Source organism: Schistocerca serialis, chromosome 10 (assembly GCF_023864345.2).
Source record: "Schistocerca serialis cubense isolate TAMUIC-IGC-003099 chromosome 10, iqSchSeri2.2, whole genome shotgun sequence".
In the NCBI taxonomy this organism is placed as follows: Eukaryota; Metazoa; Arthropoda; class Insecta; order Orthoptera; family Acrididae; genus Schistocerca; species Schistocerca serialis.
The window spans coordinates 34,673,191-34,696,577 of NC_064647.1; the positions used below are offsets into that span (position 1 = coordinate 34,673,191).

Sequence of the window (23,387 nt, forward strand, 5' to 3'; positions counted from 1 at the left end):
AAGGTACCGATGTGTAAAGTTGTATAAGCAAATACCATATTAGCTAGGGCTCCTTGTGCTTGCCAAACACATGGTACACAAAGTAAGCGTGTACCCCCCTGAGGATAAATGTAATTATGCCCTCAGGTGTTACAAATTACAGCAATGGAATGAAATGTATCACGGAAAACTTTCTTTGTAATTAAAAAATCTTTGAAAATAAGTGTTTTAAGTATAAAATTGATCACTGAAATGCGTGTCCTGTAGCGCTAAATGCGCGTCTTGCTGTAAGATAATTCTGTGGAACTGTCGTAGTTATCGTCCTCTGTAAGCAAAGTTCTGCTAAAGTCAATGTACTTACCTCATGATACACAAAAGTGAAATGCTTTGCGTATAGATGTCTTAGTTATTACGCTTATTGCCGTGATGAGGAAAGTACTGTACAGTAACGTATTGTTATGCCACGAAAAAGGCTGTCTCATTGTTGCTATACCACAAAAGTTACTACTAAAACATGTTTTTCTTCCTAGAAGAATTCAGAAAACTGTGCAGATATAAAACAGATACACTGCAAAAGCAACATTGTAAATTGTCACTCATTAGTAGCGTCGTGATAAAAATCGTTTAGCTGTCACATAAACTAACCTCTGTGTCATCTGGTATCTCTCAGAAAGTACTTTAAATCCGGAATGTATTTTCAAGTAAACCAAAATGTTGCATTAAAATCTCATTAGCAGTACTGGTAAATGTTCTAATCGTACAACTAACAAGCAAGAATGTACACACACAATTACACTGTGTCGTCTGTTCGCAATAACAATGCATTCGTAATTTCTGTTTAAATAATTTCTCTTGGTTCTTGGCTGGATATTGAACTTCAAACATTGTTGCATGGTAACAGTTTCTAAAGCATACTAGTAACGTGAAGTGAAACGTTTTATGGCAAAGACAAAGTTAAAAGGCAGATTATCTGTCAATAAATGGTTTTACATGAGAAATGTGGTGTAAACCTTTACTCTTCCTAGTACGCAGAGTTTCAACTTCAACGCAATTATCATGTGGTATACGTCGGATTCTGTAAGGTCCATTGTAAACTAGAAAGAATTTGTGACTCAAGTGTTTCTTCTTATGTGACAATGAATGAGCTTTAATGAGAACTTTCTGACCAATATACAACTTCTTTGCATTTGCTTTACCGTGTAGTTCTCTCCTTTTGTCTGCTGCAGATTTTATATTTTTAAGAGCCAAATCAATTATGTCTTTGTGTCGAAGTTTACGTGTATTCGGGAAAGGTACAAGCTCTCTGATTCTGTTCGGTGGTTCTTCATTCTTCAGTACAAGAGTAGGTGGTAAAGCAGTGGAGTCGTGAGGCATTTCATTCAGCACGTTTTGAAATAAGTGTAGATATCTGTCCCAATGCTGATGCTTTCTGTGACAATAAAGTCTGCAAAGCTTATTGATTTCTTTCATAATCCGTTCGGAGGGGTTACAATGTGGTGAGTACAATGAAATAAAAACAGGTTTGATTTTATGGTTGCGAAGCATACGTGACCAAACAGCAGATCTGAATTGCGGTCCGTTATCTGAAATGACTTTGCTAACGTGTCCAACTTCACGTAAGAAATTTTTAACAAAGGCGTTGGATACAGACCGTCCAGTGGCTTTACGTAACGGTGTGAAAGAAACAAATTTTGAAGTAAGTTCAACAGCGACTAGAACGTACGAAAATCCATTAGATGTTCTGACAAGCGGTCCCAAGAGATCAACAGCCGCAAATTCTTTTAATTTAGAAGGAATAATAGGAAACAACGGAGCACGATGTGAGACAGTAGATGGTTTCGCCTTTTGACAAAGTTTACAAATAGACAAGACTCTTCGAATTCTTTTTTCCATATTGTTAAAATAACAAGTCGTTCGAAGAATATGATAACATTTTCGTGGGCCAAAATGTGCGTAGCTGAAATGAATGTACCAAATGAGCTTATTAACAAAATCGTCTGGAATGCAAAGTACCCATAGCTTGTCATCAACAATGCAGCGTTTGAAGAGTATGTTGTTTCTAACCAGGTAATAATGCCGAATCTGTGTGTGTGTCTTTTCATGCCATTTGCTCTTGATGTCCTTCCAAATCGGATCTTTATCTTGTTCATGAGCAATGTCCTTTAAAGATGTGGTGATGAAGTTTTCAAAGGCGACTTTCTGAATGTAAAGAATACTGAAATTTTTCTGGAGGTTGCCTTCTGTGGTACTTTTCTCAAGCCCAGCCGGTGCGCGTGACAGTGCGTCCGCAACAATGTTCTCCTTGCCGGGAATGTAGACTATTGTGAAGCGGAATTCTTGCAGAAACAATGCCCAACGTTTTAACCTGTCATGATTTAATTTTGAAGACATAAGAAATTGTAATGCACGATGATCACTGTATACTTTTACGTGCTTACCAGAAAGAAAGAAACGGAATTTGTTAAATGCCCAAACGATAGCTAAAGCTTCTAATTCAGTAACGGAATAATTTTTTTCAGATTTTGTTAGCACTCGGCTAGCAAAAGCAATGGTTTTCTGAATGGTAGTGTCATTTTCTATGGCTTCTTGAAATAAATGGGCACCAAGACCGACTTTAGAAGAATCCGTGCTAAGGCAGAAATCTTGTGACAGATCTGGATGAGCTAAGATTGGCGCGTGAAGTAACGCTTCTTTCAAAGAATTGAATTCCAACTGTGCTTGTTCGTCCCAGTTCCAAATAGTATTTTTTCCAGTGAGAGAACAAAGTTTTGGTGTAGCTAGAATTTGCATATTCAGAAAACGACGGTAAAAATTTAGGAGACCTAGAAAACTGCGGACTTGTCTTTTTGTGGATGGCACTGGAATGGCTCTGATTGCTTCTAACTTTTCAGGATCCGGCTGAATGCCTTCAGAAGAAATAATATGTCCCAAAAACCTCACCTTTGACCTACCGAATTCAGACTTTTCCAAGTTAACTGTAATTCCAGATTCTGCAAAAATATGTAACACGCTGTTGAGGATGCGATTGTGTTGTTCCCATGAGGCTTCTGCTATCAGAATATCGTCTACATATAAGGTGATGTGACGTTTTAAGAACTCAGGTAATATGGAATTTAGCCCGCGAATGAATGCTGCCGAAGAAATGTTCAAACCAAAGGGAAGTTTCCGAAACTGATAACAAACGCCGAAACAAAGGAAAGCTGTGTATTTTCTACATTCTGGATGAAGTTCGATCTGATAAAAGCTGGATCTGAGATCAATGGAAGACAACACTTTTACACCATTAAAATTTTGAAGAAGTTCTTCTAACGTTTGCGGCCTGTCTGTTTCAGGAATAATGATCGTATTGATTTGTCTCGAATCTAAGACAAGCCTGATCGATCCATTTTTCTTCTCAACAACATGTAATGGATTGTTGTATGAGCTTACTGTAGGCTCAATAATGCCCTCATTAAGCATAGATTGTATTTCTGTTCTAACACGGTCCCTATAATGCGCCGGAATTACGTATGGTCTAACACAAAATTTAGTATGCTCACGAACACGAAATTGGTATTGAAATCCCTTGATTGTTCCTGTTTTGTGAGTAAAAACTGTGGAATGTTCTTGTAAAATCTCAAAAAGGTCCTGCCTATCAGTGTCATTACAATTCTCAATTGTTTGAATTTTATTCTGAATTAACTTATTAGTGTCAAATGCGCCGTCGATATCATCCCTGTCAGTACTTGCAGAGTGATTGTTAGTGTCTAGTTCCGTAGAAAAATCCGAACTGTTGTCTAACAGAAGGTAAAGCCGATTAATTTCCTCGTCATGGTTTGAGAGCCAATCTTCAAATTTCAAAGCTATTGACTTACCTTCTTTCTCTAAACTTATTTCAGCATCGTGAAAGTTTAAGATTGCTTTGTATTCATTCAAAAAGTCTACTCCCAATATAATTTCCGTCGACAATAATGGAACAATAAGGAAGTTCGTAGAGAAGCTGTGGCTTTGACAAAAGAATTCTAGGTTGGTTTGTTGGCGTACATCTACACTTTTTCCAAAGATTGCACCTTGTAATTTAATCTTACGTAACGGAAGTGTGGGGCAATCGTTCGATTTGTTGCATTTGCTAAAGGCTGTTTCACTGATTACTGAAATGGGACTGCCAGAGTCAAGTACTGCCGTAAATTTTACGTCATTTACTGTAATGCAAATCACAGGATATGCAACGTTGTTATGTTTTACGTCGTGTTCTTGGAGTAAGATGTCCCTAATATCTTCCATTTTTACGTAATTACTAGCTACGGCAGCTGCGTCGTTAGTGTCATAAGAACGTTTTGTGGCTGCCAGCGGTGTGAGTCATTGCCTATTGTCTCTTTGTTGGCGCGCGTCGTTATTGGGGTTTGGAGACCTAACTTCTACAAATTCACCGTGACGAGAGGGCCCTGCTCTGTTTGAATCCCGCCAGTTCTGATGCAATTCAGGTCTGTCGTTACGATCATATCGTCTGTCGTCATGTCGGTAGATTCCATAGTTTCTTTCTTGTCGGTCACATGGTGGAGAATTTCTCCCTGAATCGTAACTGCGCGCTGGTCCGTTGCGTCTAAAGTTATTCTGTCTCCCTTGATAGTATTTATTTTGGTTCCCATATTGTCTGTTTCTCTTATTGTCTCTGTGATAGTCATTACCACGGAGAGGTGATCTTTCCCTGTAGTTATTACTACTCTGCCAACGGTTGTCATACGGGTGGTGTCTGTTTTGGTCACGATTTGTGTTGTGAGAATAGCCTTGTCGTGTAAAGTTATTACTTCTTTCATCGCGGAATTGCGACGGATGTGACCTGTAATTGCTGTGTTCCTGGTTTCGCGTTCCGCGATTGTCAGTGTCAATTTCTAATTCTTGTAAGAGTCCCTGAAATGCTTCAATGTCGTCTTTGCAACGTCCTGCCAAAATAATATGTCGTAAATGTTCAGGCAGTTTGATTAAGCAAATGCGGATGAGTTCTGAGGGGCTGTATGGGTTTGAAAGATACTGATTCTTATGCAACATGTCTTCAAAATATTTCATAAGACTGGAAAATTCAGATTGTTCGAAACGTTTCATCATTATGATGCTATGTTTTACACGGTCTTGTGTGGCTTGAGACCAATATGCTGAGAGGAAGGCATGGTAAAACTCTCCTTCACTGTGGCAATCGTGAATTACCGATCGCATTCTTACAGCTGGTTCATTCTCCAAGTAGCCACACATAAATTCTAATCTGTGTTCTAACGACCAGTTGGGAGGAAAACAATGAGAGAATTGATGGAGCCATGCTTGTGGATGAATGTCGTTGCCAGAATTCTTAAACGTTTTGAATTTACGTGTAGTAATGAACAGCTTATAGTCAAAATCATCGTGTCGGCGAGTAGCATCTCGGTCATAGTTACGTCGTTTCGGCGGTTCCATCTCAAAATTCGGTGCACATTGCCAACTTCTTTCACAATTTCCGAAGTGCCCTGTGTTGTTATTTTGTGTCTGTTCCGTATTTGTATGTCCCTCTTCCCGTATTGGGGCGCGAGTGTCCTCTGAAATACGTAATTCTTGTACTACTTGTGCCAACTGATCTTGCACTTCCCGGATTTCTCTTTTGTACTGTGTATTGATTTGATTTTGATTTTGTTTGAATTTTCTAATTTGTTCATACTCTTCTGTGTCAGTGAAGGCTACAGGTGTTGTGTCATTCAGATCATCATCTACCTTTGTAGATAAGTTAGTGAACTGATCTGAAAGTTCGGCTACTTTATCCGATAGTAAAATCATTTCCTCTGTATGTTTTTCTGAACCAAGTTTCAGAGTGTCCATTTGTGTTGCAATCGTGTCTACTGTGACCTTTAAGTTTTCCTGAGTTTTTGCAAGTTGCGTAACCGAATCGGTAGATGCAACTGAGTCAATTTTAGCTTGCAGGGTGTTGTGATTTTCATGAAAAATAGTTTGCAGTTCTTTTATGGCTGCTTCATGATTCTGTAATGCATTTTCATGCCGCGAAAAAATAGGTTGGAAATGCTCACAAATTTGTGATTTTACGTCATTACAGACTTTTTGACATTTCGATTCAATGTTATGTAACTCACTAGTTAAATCTTCACGTGTTTGTTCAAGTGTGGTGTCTAACTTTTGAAGATTTTGTTCCATTGTGTCTAACTTTTTGAGATTTTGTTCCACTGTGTCTAACTTTTTGAGATTTTGTTCCACTGTGTCTAACTTTTTGAGATTTTGTTCCACTGTGTCTAACTGTTGCTGTGTTTGTCTCTGATTTTGTTCCATTTGTTGCATTAATTGCAATAATAATGTATTAGTGTCTGGAATCTGTTTCTCTACGCTTTTCGGCAGTGCATTTGCACCGACAACATTCACATTTTGACAAGCAGAAAATGTGTCTTGACTTATTTGAGAAAACGGTGATGACCCAAAACCTGAATCTACAGTATTTGCGAAATTGTGTCCTGTCATTTCGGATTCCTGAGGCGAGCTGTTGCCGACCGATCGATCGATAATGCTTCCCTCTTCACTAATTGTTTCACTGTCCACGCCATTGTTTGCCGCCCGCTCCATTTCCCTATGCACAATTACCAAATTACTACTTTGAACATCAGTTAATTCATTACTCGGTGGCGCTAACACACTGCTCTCATTTTCACTGTCATTTCTCAGTTTACTTTGGAGCCTAGTATTACGTTTTTCACACGCCATTATTGTCACAGTATTTCACACGACAACACAGAAAAACACAATTTGAAGAGCAAAAATAAGAGAACACATTAACATAACACTGAAAATAATAAAGAATGGCCCTGACAAACATTAAACTATACCTTTCACAGATCACTTACCTCACAAAAATCTTCGCTGCTCAAGCTACTGCAATACAGCGAGCGCCACTACTGCCAGCTAAATAAAAGATTCAAACTACTGAAGGCACTAACTACTGATAGGGATAGTTAGCAAATGAAAGATATTAATAGAGAGCAAACAATGTATTTACCTTAATATCATCACAAGTCATAATATATATATCAGTTCATGACAAATTGCAAAACTTCGCCATCTCTCTCCCCACATCCACCACTGCTGGCGGCTCACCTCCAACTGCGCAACGCTACGCGCTGTTCACAGCCAGCTGCCTAACACTACAATGGCGAGTATTACAACAATGCAAAGCAGCCACAGACTGCACACAGCACAGCCAGTGATTTTCATATTGAGCGCTACGTAACGTTGCCAATAAGAGAACATAAACAGCCTACTTACATAGAGAAAACATAAACAGCCTACTTACATAGAGAAAACATAAACAGCCTACTTACAATCTGAGCAGCTCCTGAAACCACTGGCAAATTTAAACAACAAACTGCTATAAAGCTAACCAACAATGACTGCCCAGCTAATATGTGCAACACTTAAAACAACATGAAAATTTAATCACAACTGCAGCAACTCAGATGAATTCAATAACTGCCCAGCTAACCCTTGAGACTCTTAAAATCACATTAACATTTGAATACAAGTGGACATACCTGCTGCTATATAGGTGGTCAAACGTTATAGCAGATCACTGTAATACTCCTGTATATTATTTTTGTGATCCGCTGCAGGATATTTTTGTACCAGAGAGCAACACGCTGAGATAACACTAGATTTTTCTCTATGAGGTACGCAAAGTGCCCTGTCCATGAGAGGCGTGAGAGCATTATCATTCCTAGAAAAGTAATTTGACTTTTCACAGAAAGGTTAGGTTGCATCAGTTTTGCGCACGGTAGTTACCAACATGTATAACGGATAAGAAATGTAAAATCAAGACTGGCAGTTTCCATCTGACGAGCGAATTGATCGTGTTGCTGAAAAGCAAATTTACGGACACCAGTTACTGAATGCTGTCGCCTGTTTCGAGTGCACATAAGGCTGGATTCTTGCTACAGGTCGGTCGGGGGGCCTGAAGATGGCGTAGTGAAATGCCGAACTGGTCGCAAAAACAAATTACGTTCGAAATACAAACGGCTGAAGACGTTTTTGATGTAGTGTTTTATACTGAACAGCCGGAGTCCCTCAACCATTCTGTACGAAGATGGACTCACAGAGACTTGTATAATCGATGTTCACAAAAGTGCTACCATGAGAAGGGGGAGGATTTCAGAACGGAATGTTGACTGCGGACGAGACAGGGGTGAAGTAGTTGAAGTCCAATACTAAAGAACATCGAAACAGCAGATGGTCACTCATTCTTCCAATAAGCCCAAACAAGTCAAGCAGACGCTGTCAAAACGCAGCAGTTTCTCGGGATGGCAAAGGTATTTCGACAACAGATTTCGTGAAAGTAATGTGTGAGAATACTCGTGCTGTGACATAAGAGGTTCATTGTGAGACAGTTACGAAACTCCGAAGGTCAATGGAAAAATAACAGTGCAGGATGGTTACCGAGAGGAAATCATTCTCTGACAGGAAAATGGGCGACGGCACACTGCATAACGTACGAAAGAAAACTTTAAACGTTTTAGCTGGGAGTTTTTCCAAAAAAAGTCTGTCTGTATCAAACGCAAGCCGCCATTTGAGAATGAAAAAACGTCCACGTGGAGTAGAGCACTGTTGGGAAATGAATCATGGAGTGCAGGGAAACGAAAATGAGAGGTGGAGGTGCCGTTTTTGCCGTGGACTGGTGAGACATGAAATGACGAAGCGCTCCACAGAACGGAGGAGGCAATAAATATGTGGGAAATATTATCTAGAAGAAGAAAAGTAGTCACTGGATAAGTATTAAGACATCAGGGAACGCTATGGTACTGGAGAGAGCCGTAGATGGCAAAAATTGTACAGGAACACGTATACAGGATTGTATCCAAAAAAAAAAGTGCATGCTTATTGCAAGAGGTATCTTTGACACGAGAGAGGAACAGTCTTTTGTGGAAATTGATCGACAGTGGGTGTAAATTTCTGGAGGGATGTAATTTTCCCGCAGAGGTTCTTTCTGTATTGAAATAATCAGTTTGTTTCATGCTTACAGTTTTTCCTCATGCTGCAAGTAACAGTGGCCTCACAAATCTTTATCATTTAAAAGAGAAGTGATTCAAGACACCAAGGTAACATATACACCGATGAGCCAAAACATTATGACCACCCGTTTGATAGCGTTTTGTTCCACTTTTGAAACACGGTACAGCGGCGATTCTGATTGACATGGGTTCTACAGGTCCTTGATAGATTCCCAGAAGTAATCAGCTCGTCTACTTACAGGTCACTAAACTCCCACAAATTACAGAACGGTGGTTTGTGAGCACACAGCTGCCGCACGATACGTTTTCCAGCGGGTACAGATCGGGGGCATATGGTGGCTGTCTGTAAGGTGGTCATGTTATATTGATTTTTGTATGTTATCGATGTACATGTCAGAGAGAGTGAGCAAGTTGTGATGCTGTAAAGAAATCTTTGGTCTTGTTGTGGCACAGTCTTTGCCTCTGCGCATCTCATACGTTCTTAGTTGAAGTATGATGGGTGATGTGCGTCTTCAGTAGTGTTGCGTTGACTTGTGATTGCCCATGTTAGATGAAGAAAGATTGATTGTAAAGGACAGCAAGGATGAATAATGTGGTGTCACCGCCAGACACCACACTTGCTAGGTGGTAGCCTTTAAATCGGCCGCGGTCCGTTAGTATACGTCGGACCCGCGTGTCGCCACTATCAGTGATTGCAGACCGAGCGCCGCCACACGGCAGGTCTAGTCTAGAGAGACTCCTTAGCACTCGCCTCAGTTGTACAGCCAACTTTGCTAGCGATGGTTCACTGTGTACATACGCTCTCATTTGCAGAGACGACAGTTTAGCATAGCCTTCAGCTACGTCATTTGCTACGAACTAGCAAGGCGCCATATTCAGTTACTACGAATGTATTCTGAACAGATAATATTGTGAATCATGTACCGTCAAGAGCGACGTTCATCATTAATGGATTAAAGTTAAGTATCAAACTAATTATGTCCGCTTTCTGATTTCTAATTCCTTGTTATGTTCCAGACCTCACCTCCGTATAGTTCTTCCCTCCTCACGCAAGCCTGCGTGAGCTAAAACGCGTGCATTTCGGCCTCCTTTCGTAACACGGTGTTGGCTCTTCTGCCAACACAACAAATAAGATGCATATATTAGAAAGTGAAGAGAAAATAAATTTTGAATAATGTAACTTTTGGGCAAGAATGCAGTACTGCGCACATACTTTGTAGGAATGATTGTCAGTCAGGTCACTTGCTCAGAGCTGAGAGAAAGCTCACCCCAATTCTCTGAGTCATGCATGAACATATTGACTGATTAAGCTGTTTGTTTGTTTTTTTTATAAAAATACTGTGTTAACATTGTACCCTTCTTAAATCATTCTTTACTTTGTTAAACACAGTACTGAAACTTTCTGGTGGGTTAAAACCATGTGCCGGACCAAGACTCAAATTCGTAACCTTTGCCTTTCGCGGGCAAGTGCTCTACCATCAGAGCTACCCAAGCACGACTCACGCCCCGTCCTCAAAGCTTTAATTCCGCCAGTACCTCGTCTCCCACCTTCCAGACTTCACAGAAGCTCTCCTGCAGACTCTCCTGGAAGGCAGGATATTGCATAGACATGGCTTAGCCGCAGCCTGGAAGGTTTCCATAATGAAGCATTCTCGAAGCATTCTATTGTTCAGACCAATGTTAAGTGTGATCAAGCGAAGTTCTACTCTGTCTTTCTGAATAAGTATTTGATTCTAAAAATATTTAATTTCATAGGAACAGTTACTCTCCCCAGCAGAGCAGCAGCAGCAGCAGCACTTGTGTGATAAACTGTAAATTAATTTACTGTTTATTTTTTGTTCACGTGCTTCTGCAAAGAAGTGAACTGTTCGTGTGTATTTTACTGTGTAGGCTAGTGGTTAGAAAATTAATCGTGGGTTTTTATTTTTGTGTAAGTCTTGTGAATATCGTTGTGTATTATTCAACATGGCGGTGTTGCTGTCAGGGTTCCTCCGAGCTGTAATCCGTAGGCAGCGGTCATGCACTGCAGTAGTAGCCCTTGGGCGGCCTGAGCGTGGCATGTCATCGACAGTTCCTGTCTCTCTGTATCTCCCCCATGTCCGAACGACATAGCTTTGGTTCCTTACCTTTTTTACTGTTACTGGATCACCATCTGACTGCTACATCGAACTGCGACTTGAATATACTTACTCCGGTTTACTATACTCTATTAACTGCTGGTGGGCTGTCATAATAAGTGGCTGTATTTATTACCAAAGCTGACGTTATTCTTTAATTAATTTGACTGAAGTTACGTAATTCATAGTCACACTTTTTCTTGACAACAACAAATTTTTTTGCAAAGTTTTACGTTGATGGTTTTTGGGATGGATTATAATCAGTAATGCAACATTGCTGGCAAAAATTAATTATATTCTGAAAACGTTTCTTCAAATATTTACTGCTGGTAATGAAATGATTTTATAAACGTTCAAATGGGACTTACTTTTTATAATAATCTTACAACTAGCATTGCGCAAACATACCTTCAGTAGTCTTGAGTTTCGCAAAGAAAATAATTCAATAGTATTAGTTCCTCTTATGATAATAGTTAGCTGATGTCTCTGTACATCCGTTTATAATCTCTTGTAAATCATAGCTGGTGGCTGGCAGGCAGACTGCTCCTCTCAACCTCTCGCTTCAGACCTGCTACCGACTCGCTTCACATCTCGCTTGCTACTGACTTCCAACGAACGCTAAAGTGCGGTCTCTCCTGCCAACAATGCTTTCTGGTGCAGACAATCCCTGCTACCATTACAAAATGTATCCATGCGCGGTCTTTCCCGCTATTTTCTTAAAATGTATCCATACGCGGTCTCTCCAGCCCTTTTTAAAATTATATCAATTTGCGGTCTCTCTTGGCAACAATACTTTGGTGCAGACATTCCCTGCTACCACAATTATTTCCAACATGACAAATATGAATTATTCCTACTTAATCCTATTAATAAAATGTAAACATCTTTCATAAATTGTGATTTGACAATAGTCAATAGAAATATACACGTCTTACACTAGGCATGGTTGAACGAGCCGTGTAACTCCTTCCTGGTGGAATGACTGGAATTGATCGCGTGTCGGACCCCCTCCGTCTAATAGGCGCTCCTGATGCGTTGTTGGGCGGGTTTAGTGACATTTCTGAACAGTCAAAGGGACTGTGTCTGTGATACAAAATCCACAGTGAACGTCTATCGTCAGGAGTTCTGGGAACCGGTGATTACAGAACACACTTTTATTAAACTAATAACAAATTCATCAAAACATATTAGAAGACGCGAAGGACAATAAAAAAAATTGTGTGCAGCGAGTCACGAAGTAGCATCAGACCAGCCAGTATCCTACACTTCCACGACTCTTCTCAATGCGCTATGCCGACTACGTCTATTCCGTTCCCATACTTTGCAACTCTCCGACTCCTGAAGGAGTTAATCATAGATTTTTTTATTGACTGAAAGCTTTAATCGTCGATACGTTATTAACAGGCATTTAATTATAGCAAATTGTACCAGAACATTGCGTTTCTTAGGGAAGCTCAGTGTGCCACTGGCTTGAGGCGACATACTTTCATAGTACGCAAGTTATGATAATTATTTAACCACAAATATGACGGTTCCTGTTATTTTATTGCAATAAATCATAGAATTAACTACGGATTTTCGATAGCTCCTCACTTCCCTGATGCTTATAAATGCCAGGGTGTTTGCGTAAGAGCGTGCAAAAATTCAATAGGACATAGAGGATGCTCCACTGAACAATTTGAGGTAGGGAGCCTAGGGACGGTGAAGGCAGTTTATAGGAATAAGATGACGTTGCTGTGTACTTTTTTACTTACAGTAGTTACAGTTAACTGCAAATACCATCACTGACACAATGAACGTACCATTTGTACTGTATCTTACTAAATGTGCTGAAACTGACGGCCAAGAACCTCAATGCAAGCATGACATCGGCGAACAAGGTTCTGATACATCCTGACAAATATCCCTAGTGTGTTTCGAATCACATCACAAGCTGCTACAATTCTGGCAACTAATTCCATCTCCGTTTCGACTTGGGTCTCATCTACAAGTGACTTTCGATATCTCCATGGGAAAGTTTCAAGGGGGATTCAGATCAGGTTATCTCGCAGGCCATAGAAGATAACCTCTCCTTGCAGTCCGGCGACCACGAAATAGAGCTCTGAGAAGGTCGCGGACATTCTCGTGTTACACAAACATCGTCGTTAAATGAGAGAAAATATAATAAAATATTCCTTTTTATTTTGTTGTCGTAACGTGGTGGGCTTTTCTCAAAATAACTGATAATTTGGTTTTTGGTTTTGATTTTTGAATTTAAATCAAATAGCTTTTTGAAAAATTTGTTGTTTAATAAACGTTAATCCTGTGCAAAATTATTAGTCACGTTAATAACTGTAAGGCACACTGATATTGAAACATGTTACATTTAAGTTGAAAATGAAATGAACCTTTTTTATATTTTTGCCTCAGCTAAATATCTCTACCCAAGCATGAGATCTTTGATTATTATTTGCATTTGCCCACACACGCGCGACAGAATTATTTCTTACCACTCTTTTTATAATGAATTGTAGTGCGAGTCGTGGCTCTGGATGTCGGCCATTGAACTGAAAATGAAAATCTTAAGACTACGTCTCCTGCTGCCGCGTTTGTCAGCTGTGGAAAAAATGCTTATTATAATTTACGTTGGCGAATTCTTCGCTTCCGCTAATTTTATAAATAAAGATTGCCACGTAATAGCGTCTATGGCTGCAGCGGCGGCTGCAATTGTTGCGCTGAAAATTACTTGAAATACAGGTGTTTGAAGGAAGAGGACATGAGATAGGGCTCAACTCTTACCAAAAAAAATTAATATTAACATGAAACTAATGTATTATCAAATTAAGATTACAATTGATCTCACATTCAACAGCACTCGCTAATATGTCCGACTTCTCTCACCGAAGACAAGAGAGAGTGAACAGATAAAAGCAGAAAACTGAACAGTCCTGTTTCATCTACATTGCCCATTATTGTCAGAGTGCATCCTTTTGTTCTTTGCACTCGAAAGTCTCTAACAGAATTTTATATTATAATAATAATAATAATAATAATAATAATAATAAATGAGAAAAATTATCTACCTCCTGAGTGGCCAATATTCAAGCTCAATGTAATATTTAATATGGAGATAAAATCTATCGTCGATTTTATTTGTTTTTTAAATATCGCGTTCGAGTTTTTTTGCCATATTTCCACTGGGGACTTAAGATATCTCCATAGGAAATAATCAAGGGTATTCAAATCAGGTTATCTCACAGGCCATGGAAGAGGACCTTCCCTTCCAATCCAGAGCTCTGAGAAGGTTGCGGACATCCACACGGAAGTGGTCGTCATGTTGTATCCATATGCTAGAACGAACAGGCCAGAGTACGTTCTCCAACAACTCAGGTAGAACTCTTTGCATGAATCTCAAGTACAGGCGGCCATTAGGCCGGCCAGGTAGAAGGTATAAACCAGTGATATTGTCGCCTACAATTCCTGCCCAGATATTCACAGCAAAGCGCACTCGATGGTGTGCCACAACTATAGCGTGAGGATTTTCCTCCTCCCACAATCCCCTCCACCTATTCGAAATACCATCACAATCAAATGTGGACTTGCCAGTAAACAGCTCTGTTTGGACGAAATCTGGCCGATCAATCCACTGTCGGAGCAACCACTGACGCAATGCCACCCCTTGATACATGATACAAAGTCAGTCACAAGCATTGCACGGGCTCGTTGTGGGTGCTACGGGTGTAACTGTTGTTCGTGGAGTATTCGCCACACACTAGCCTCTGCAGCGCGCATTTCACGTGCAATACGACGTGTACGTATACAGGGTGAAAAGTATTTACCGGCAAACTCTGGGAGGTTGTAGGGGACATCAAAACAAATATTTTTCCCTAATGTCATTTTTTCCTAAAGTATTTAAACCAGTAGAGGAAGATTTCTCTGGCGGCAAATCAGTTAAACCAACAAACACTTTTCCATTTTTTTTTTATGACCAACAGACAAGAGATTAACACAACCCAGTTTCAATCACAGTAGATTTTCAAAAATGCCTCCATTGACACGTAAACAAAGGTTACACCTTCGGATCATGTTCTGTCTGATACGCGAAAAAAACTCCAGGAGTATCCTGAATTGTTCCTGCTGCTGCTACTATCCGGACAACCAGATCCTCTTCTGATGCAACAGGAGTTGCAGAAACAAGGTTATGCATCTCTCCCCACACAAAAAAGTCCAGAGGGGACTTATCTGGGGATCGAGCAGGCCACGGTACAGGACCACCCCTGGTAATCCACGTTTCTGGGAACCGTCGGTCCAGGAATCGACGCACACGACGGCTGAAATGTGCCGGCGCCCCGTCATGTTGGAACCACATGCGTTGTCTTGTAGGGAGCGGGACGTCTTCCAGAAATTCTGGCAATGGTCTGGCGAGAAAATTGTAATAATGCCTGCCATTTAATGGCCTAGGTAGCAGATACGGCACAATTAAACAGTCCCCAGCAACACCGACGCACACATTAACGAAGAACCGCACTTGATGAGCGCTATTAACTGTGGCATGTGGGTTATCCCCACTCCAAATATGTGAATTGTGAATGTGAAGAGTCTATCACGCCCGAACGTTGCTTCATCGGTAAACAACACAGAGGATGGAAATGTAGGATGCATTTCACACTGTTGCAGGTACAACTGCGAAAACTGTGCTCTGGGTGGATAATCAACTAGTTCCAGGTTGTGGACACTCTGTAAGTGAAATGGACGTAACAACTGCTCTCGAAGGATTGTTCTTACATTCGTCTGATTCATCCCCATGTTACGTGCAATTGCACGAGTGCTGATTGATGGATCCCGCTCCACATGCTGCAAGACAGCTTCCTCAAATTGCAGCGTTCTTACCGTGCGACGGCGTCCCTGTCCAGGTAATCTGCTAAATGACCCGGTCTCGCGGAGACGTTGGTACACAGCAGCAAAGGTCGTATGATGCGGGATACGGCGATTAGGATATTTATGAAGACAATAATCGTTTTCGAAAGAACAGATACTGTATATGACCGTGCAGCTTTTCCCTGGAATAAATGATGACTAACTGAAACCTTCAGCTGCCGACAGGTGTTGTTGATATACCTCGATGTGAACAGCTGAAAATGTGTGCCCCGACCTGGACTCGAACCCGTGATCTCCTGCTTGCATGGCAGACGCTCTACCCATCTGAGCCACCGAGGACACAGATGAATAGCACGACTGCAGGGACTTATCCCTTCGGCGGGGTCAGGGATTTTCTCTGCCTCGTGATGACTGGGTGTTGTGTGATGTCCTTAGGTTAGTTAGGTTTAAGTAGTTCTAAGTTCTAGGGGACTGATGACCATAGATGTTAAGTCCCATGGTGCTCAGAGCCATTTGAACCATTTGAACTTATCCCTTGCACGCTTCCCGTGAGACTCACATTCCCACCTGTCCACAATTCTACCTATGTAATGTACCTTATAGAATAGGCAAATGTCTATAAGGTACATAACATAGGTAGAATTGTGGATAGTTGGGAATGTGAGTCTAACGGGAAGCGTGCAAGGGATAAGTCCCTGCAGTCGTGCTATTCATCTGTGTTCTCGGTGGCTCAGATGGATAGAGCGTCTACCATGTAAGCAGGAGATCCCGGGTTCGAGTCCCGGTCGGGGCACACATTTTCAGCTGTTCATATCGAGATATATCAACAACACCTGTCGGCAGCTGAGGGTTTCAGTTAGTCATCATATTGTTGTTGATAAACCCGCTGTGCAGCTCGTCCGTTGTGGTGCGCTACGTAGTACGCACCAACCGTATCAGTGTACTCACTCCAGGTGTATCGCTCCACTAGTAAACAGAGACAGTGCACTACTACACTGGTGGTCAGCAGTTGCCTACAACTGAAGATCGCAATACTCCCTCTAACGACTGAAGATCGTAATACGACCTCTAAGAACTAAAGAGCGTAATACGGCCTCCACCGGTTTAATAATCCTTATAGGAAGAAATGACATTAGGGAAAAATATTTGATTTGATGTCCCCTACAACCTCCCAGAGTTTGTCGGTTTAAATACTTTTCACCCTGTAGAGGGGTCCGGTGCAACACGTTGCACCACCTCCTCTTCAAAACTGGGTGTGCGAGTGATCCCCATGTTGCGGGGTCCCTCGTTTATTCTTTCCAATGAACCAGTCTCCCGCATTGCTCGACTGAGAGAAATAAACACTCATCGTGACGGATGATGCTTGTTACGAAATCGTTCCCTGTGCAGCCTTTCAGCAGCGAGAGCTTTGCAACGTACTTCCCCATACGCACGGTGCATGTCAGTTAGTCTACGAAACTGCACCGGTTCTGCTCAGTCGTATTGTGCTGTACGTCTCTGAACAGTAATGAGTAATGAATGCGTTTGTCGTTGATTCATAGCACGCTCTGTCATGGGAAAATGTACACACGATACAACAGAGCCACCTTAAGGGCAAGCAAAGTAAACAAAACTTGTATTTTTGTTTTTCTTTATTGAATTTCGATTCCCCCCGAAGGGGGCGGGCTGGCAGCAGCTTAGTATGCCGCTCTTTAGCCTACAGACTTTTTTGAATAAGATGAAGAGAATAAATAATAAAAACAGGCGATAAGATCGGAGACTTAAATAGTAACACAGATAAAAAATTGTGGAACTTAAAACAGAGAACAAAGGGGTGACGATGCTACTAAAATACATACGAAGCAGACAGGTAAAATAATAGACAGGCAATTTAAAAAACACGGCGACAGTCTGGTTTCTGTTCTCAAAAGACATAAAAGGCACACCCAGCGACAGCATGGTTTCTGTTCGCAACAACACTGAACATTCACTGGAACACTGTACTAAAAGTTGGCAAATGTGACATACCACAGCCGAGAGCAGGCGGGGGGGAAAGTGGACAGATGATGGAAAAGTATAAAAGGGGGGAAGGAGAGGAAAAGCGAAGGGGGGAGGGGGGAAAGGAGCCGATGGAGGATGAGGACCCATAAGATGGGTGGGGGGTGCCGGGCAGACGCGACAGGGAGCGGGGAAGGCAGAGGAGGGGAATACAAAAGGACTCAGGGGGGGGGGGGGGAGAAGGGAGGTAGGGAGAGGTTAGGCGGGGAGAAACACAGGATGGAAGGGGGGAAGAGGGAGCCCAGGGAAAGGATGGAGGAAAGGAGAGGGGTGAGGATCAGAGTTGATAGGAGGGATAAACGGAGGGAGAGAGGGCATCATCCGGGAGGGGGAGTTGATGGAAGCCACCTTTGGAAAGGAGATGAAGGGTGTAGAGATGGAGGGTGGGGGGGACACAACAGTGAAGACATGGCAGGGGGCGGAGATGGGAGAGGAGAGGAGCAACCAGGGGGTGAGGGGATCAAGGTGGCGGGAGGTGTAGAGAATTGGATTTGTTCCAGGAACAGGAGCAGATGGGGGAAAGGAATGAGGTCATAGAGGATCTGCATGGGGGCAAAACTTGTATCGTGACTTCCTAGTAATAAGGCTCGTCATCCTTGTTTCCTTGCAGGAAATAAAGAATGTACATGTAAATAAACAGGAAGGTATGTGTAAACTTGTACTCACGTTGGCTGTAAATAAGCTTGAAAAGAGTAATGATAGATAAAGCAGTAGCAATTTTATTTTCATATCTCCTTAAGCTGGTTTCTCCCAGGTTCTCTACCTCAAATTGTTCAGTGGAGCATTCTTTATGTGCTGTTACATTTTTGCACACTCTTACGGAAACACTCTGTGTATGGACTTCACCTGAAAGCCAATATGGCCGCCGCCGATTCCTTACTGATGATATATGGCGTTCATGTGACGTAGGCGACGTTCTTCCGTCTCATTGGTCAACGTTTAAACGAACGTTCAGAGTATCAGTCCTGCTAGACATTGCTCTGGGCGTTCGGAAAGACTCGCCAACGTGCCTTTCCGACGCTATGGAGGCAGAAACTCGGCACCGTCGACGTTCAACGGTCGAATGCTAGTTCCGTGAGCCGACGGCTGAAAACCCACCGGCTAACCGCTGGCCATTCGCTTCTCGTCGTGACTATGCAGCCGCACAGACATACACTTCCTAATATCGATTCACAGTTTCCTTCACTTTACAATCGAACCCAAGGCCGTTGCAATATTAGCGAAAATTGCAGACAGGTGAGACGGTGGACATATCGTTAAGGTTTGATGAAGAAAGTAATGAATCTACAGCTTATCCCTCGGGAACCCCTAATAATACATACAAACCAGGAATAGTAAAAGCTGTGCGAAACGCCGTTATAGAGGAGTCCAGTTTGTTTTGGCCGCTAAACTGTTGACATGGTGCCCCTGTCTCGCGCAACAGTTCTGTGTGCCTATTGTTACTATATATTAATACTTTTTGATTGTATCTTTACCTTTCTTTTCGTTTCAGCTTCTGGGCGATCTGATGTTCACCTACCACGCTGTTCGTGCGGCCAAACTCCACAGCCTGAAGTCAGAGGCTCCCGCCTACTTCTTTGTCTGCCATCACATAAGTGAACAAATTCTTCAGGGGCCGATGGGAGAGTTCTTGAAAAATATGCAGAAGAAATACGATGGTACTGTTTTTATATACTAATTCTAGAAGTGATTTTTTTCTGCACACAAAACCTCTTTCATTTTGATGTTACCACGTATAAGTGGTATTCATTACATATTTTTTTCTGAAATGCAAAATTAGTATTAGAACACTGACATAATGATGGGAGTGGCAATCACAGACTATAATAACAGATCACCTATGCATTTAATTAGTTACGCTGTCTGAAGGTCATTAGAGCCCATTCTTCTATTAGTTAGGTCTCCCTTGAGGGAGACTGAATTATTACCTGAACCGGATATTAACCAACTTATAAACGAAATCTGAAAGTCCATGTGACAATGAGAAATGAAATTGAAATTTACTTATTTAAGTCCAAATTATATAGAAGAAGAAACGTATAGAATAAAAAGAAATTAAGAATTTGAAATGTATAGGCCTACCGACTTATATTCGGATACGCAAAAAGGAGGCTAAAATTCTACGCGCATGTTAAAAAAATGAATGCAACCAGATCAAGTAGACAGGTTGAGGAACTCTGTAAAACGCGCAGTAAACTGAACTTTTAATCAGTAAACTGGATCGTTGCCGTAAAGAAAGACCTGACGGAAGCAAAAGTAACACAAGTTGATATTCCACACGAAAAAATAGTTACATAGAAAATTCACTACCTGGCAGTTGCCTGGCAGAAAAAAAATTGAAAAACTCGGCCAAATGACTTGTGGAATAATTTTTCAAAATAAAATAAATTAGACGAACATTTGTCGCACATCATTAGCTGTGGTTGATTTCGAGCGTCATTCAGAGGTGTATCAAACGTTTCTGTAACCTCTTTCATGTTTTACTTTTAGACAGATCGTTTCACAAAACATTTGGTCAATATCATTTCAACACAAGTTGATATGCCACAAAAAAAAATGTTACATAGAAAATTCACTACCTGGCAGTTGGCCGGCATAAAAAAATTTAAAAACTCGGCCAAATGATTTGTGGAATAATTTTTCAAAATAAAATAAATTAGAGGAACATATGTCGCAATCACTAGCTGTAGTTGATTTCAAGCGTCATTCAAAGGTGTTTCAAACGTTTCTCTAACCTCTTTTATGCTTTACTTTTAAGCAGATCGTTTCACAAAACATTTGGCCAATATAATTTCAATTGTTTTTTTTTAATTTTTCTGAATTTACTACTTGACTCGAAGGAAACAACTTTAATTGTTAAATACCGCACCAATGTAACTTTCTGTGCACAAAATATCTAGGCCTCGGAAAAATTAAACTGACACCTCATTTGCGTGCCTAGTGTCTGCTGTTCCCGGAACATCCTAAATTTAGTACCTCTTTCGAAGGAAGCATTTCTGACAGTTCAATATCCGCAAAATAGCTAGGTCCTGAGTGGCAAGAACTCCATTGAGTGATATTTAAGAAGTCTTGTTTCCGCTCCGCTCAAACATTTGACCAGTAACCAAAAGCCGGAGATGACCGGAACACCTGTGTCTGACTAGCGGAATAGATGGCATTCTGAAAGAGTGAAAGTTGTAGGGGGCGCAAAGGAAAGCTTAAGAAGAGCCGGGAAATGGCGCTTGTTGTGCATCACGGTGTCCAGCAGGGCCCAGGAGTGTACAATAACGATTACAACCGAAGACGGAAAGCCGCTGAATGCCTGATGTTGTTCTCATTTTTTCAGGCGCTGTGCACGGAGCGGGCTTCGGCTACACCGTCTTTATGGAAACTTTTGGTGACGCTCCGCAGCCAGGATCATTCGAAGGCAAACTGACTGACCAGCTGTCGCGCCTCTGGACCAGCTTCGCGAAAACAGGGTGCGTACCGGAAGCAGCGGGAAATGCACGGGGCGACGAGGCTATGGGTGTTCTGGTTGTGTACGAAGTACCACTGGGCTGTGCCCGTCTGACTTCGGAATGCCCTAGGGCAGGGCTTCCCAACCTCTTCAGCTGGCGGACCCCTTCTTCACCCGAAAATCCATGGCGGACCCCTAGTCAGTCAAGAGTACAGTAACTTCAAATTTCAGAGCGAAACCCATGGGAACTGAAAGCTTCTTAATGCAGGTGCCATGTTCCCAATGACCCCTCCCCCCCCCCCCCCCCCAAGTATCAATTGTCTTTGGTTTAGAGATGAATGAAAACAACTTGAAATTAACGATCCAATTTGAATTGCCACTGTATCCAGATATTTACTAGTGGATTTACTCCCTTTGTTCAACACACTACAGCCTGATTAAAATTACTTGGTAATTGAAATTTCACACGATGGAGCTTTCTTCCTCCAAGAGCAATCAACGTCACGTCCAAACTCTTCGCTGTTGACAAGCTGCCGCTTATGGTCTGTTCACTTCGACTGTTTGGCTACTGTTGTGTAAGGAGAATGCATATTTCGTGACAGTCGTGTGTGTGTGTGTGTGTGTGTGTGTGTGTGTGTATGTGTGTGTGTGTGTGTGTGTGTGTGTGTGTGTGTGTGTGTGTGTGTGGTTTTTCGTCAAATCCGAAGAAAAATGTTCAAATGTATGCAAAGGCTTCCTTTGGTCGTCCTCCCTCCTCATTCATTTCAACTGGAAACTTCCCATGTTGTGAAAGCGATGAAAAAACTGCAGCCTTCTTCAATGATCCTGACTTCAGCCACTGATCCATGTTAGAAGTAATAAACTGGTCAAAAGTCGACTAATGAAACAGGTAGTGCACTGACAAGGCAAGTTTAACATTTAATGATGCCTGGGGCCGCCTACGTGCCAGCGAGCGCTGTGATTGGTCTACAAAGTTCGCTCCGCGCATGCGTAAAAGGTTTCAGCACATCTAGCGCCGTGAGCCGGCTCACAAACTACCTCCGTATAGTTTCTAAACAGTCGATCAGAGAAGCCGCATTCACCGGCACTAAACTGTGTATGCGTTCTCACTTAAGAACAGCAAAGGCTGCTTGGGATACGACCTGAAGTAAAAGTACGCATGTTTCTCACACGAAAAAAAATAGTGATGAATTTGATTTTCACATTTTTATTCAATAATTTTACTCATTATTTTACACGATTTGGTGAAAGGTGGCCGCGGACTCCCTAGAAAGAGCCGGCGGACCACAGGTTGGGAAACCCTGCCCTAGGGGCTTACGTGAAGCTGAGGGATTGGGATTGTGTGCGTGTTTTCTGTGTGTAATTTTGAGTTTGGTGCTTCATGCATGTGTAACTGGCCTCTAAAGAGGTTAATTTTGGGCGTTTGTGGGAAGCTTCTGGTGATTCGTTTCCAAAGTTTTGTATGAGAAAGTGGGGCAAAGTTTATGTTGTTTCGTAAAAGTATGTGGATTTTTCTTGAATAAGTGTCTACATGGTGGATTGGCCTAGGAAGTCTCTTATGCGTGTGTTGGGGACCTATCTGATAGCACCTGAGATGACACGGAAAACTTTGTTCTGGAGACGTTGCAGTCGGGATAGTGCTTCGTCTGACGCCATAGACCATACCTCCGAGCTGTTAAGCCGTCGTCAAGGTAGCCCCTGCGTGCCGGCAACACATCTAACACGACACAGGACCGAGGTTGCCTGTGCTCAAAGGGGTAATCAATGGTAAACATTGGCTGTTTTGGAAACAGACATTCCGCGTACTATTTCCTGCAGAGGGAGATCGAGATGGCCTGCAGCAAGTATTACTACACCAACATCTGATTGGCTGGCCAATACTATTTAAAGGCTAGAACCAGCACCGGACGTCAATTCACGCCGAATACCGGCCTCAAGGACGTCTCCACTGAAGAC

The 23,387-nt window shown here is 41.9% G+C and overlaps 1 protein-coding gene across 1 annotated transcript in view; it reads left to right on the plus strand.

Annotated features, from left to right (window-relative positions):
• Window positions 1-23,387, plus strand: part of LOC126424766 (esterase FE4-like) — a 189,915-nt gene that overhangs the window by 152,803 nt on the left and 13,725 nt on the right. Inside the window, exons 8-9 of the mRNA XM_050087517.1 lie at window positions 19,488-19,653; window positions 21,321-21,453. Coding sequence (XP_049943474.1) covers window positions 19,488-19,653; window positions 21,321-21,453 — 299 coding nt within the window. The remainder of the gene's footprint in view (window positions 1-19,487; window positions 19,654-21,320; window positions 21,454-23,387) is intronic.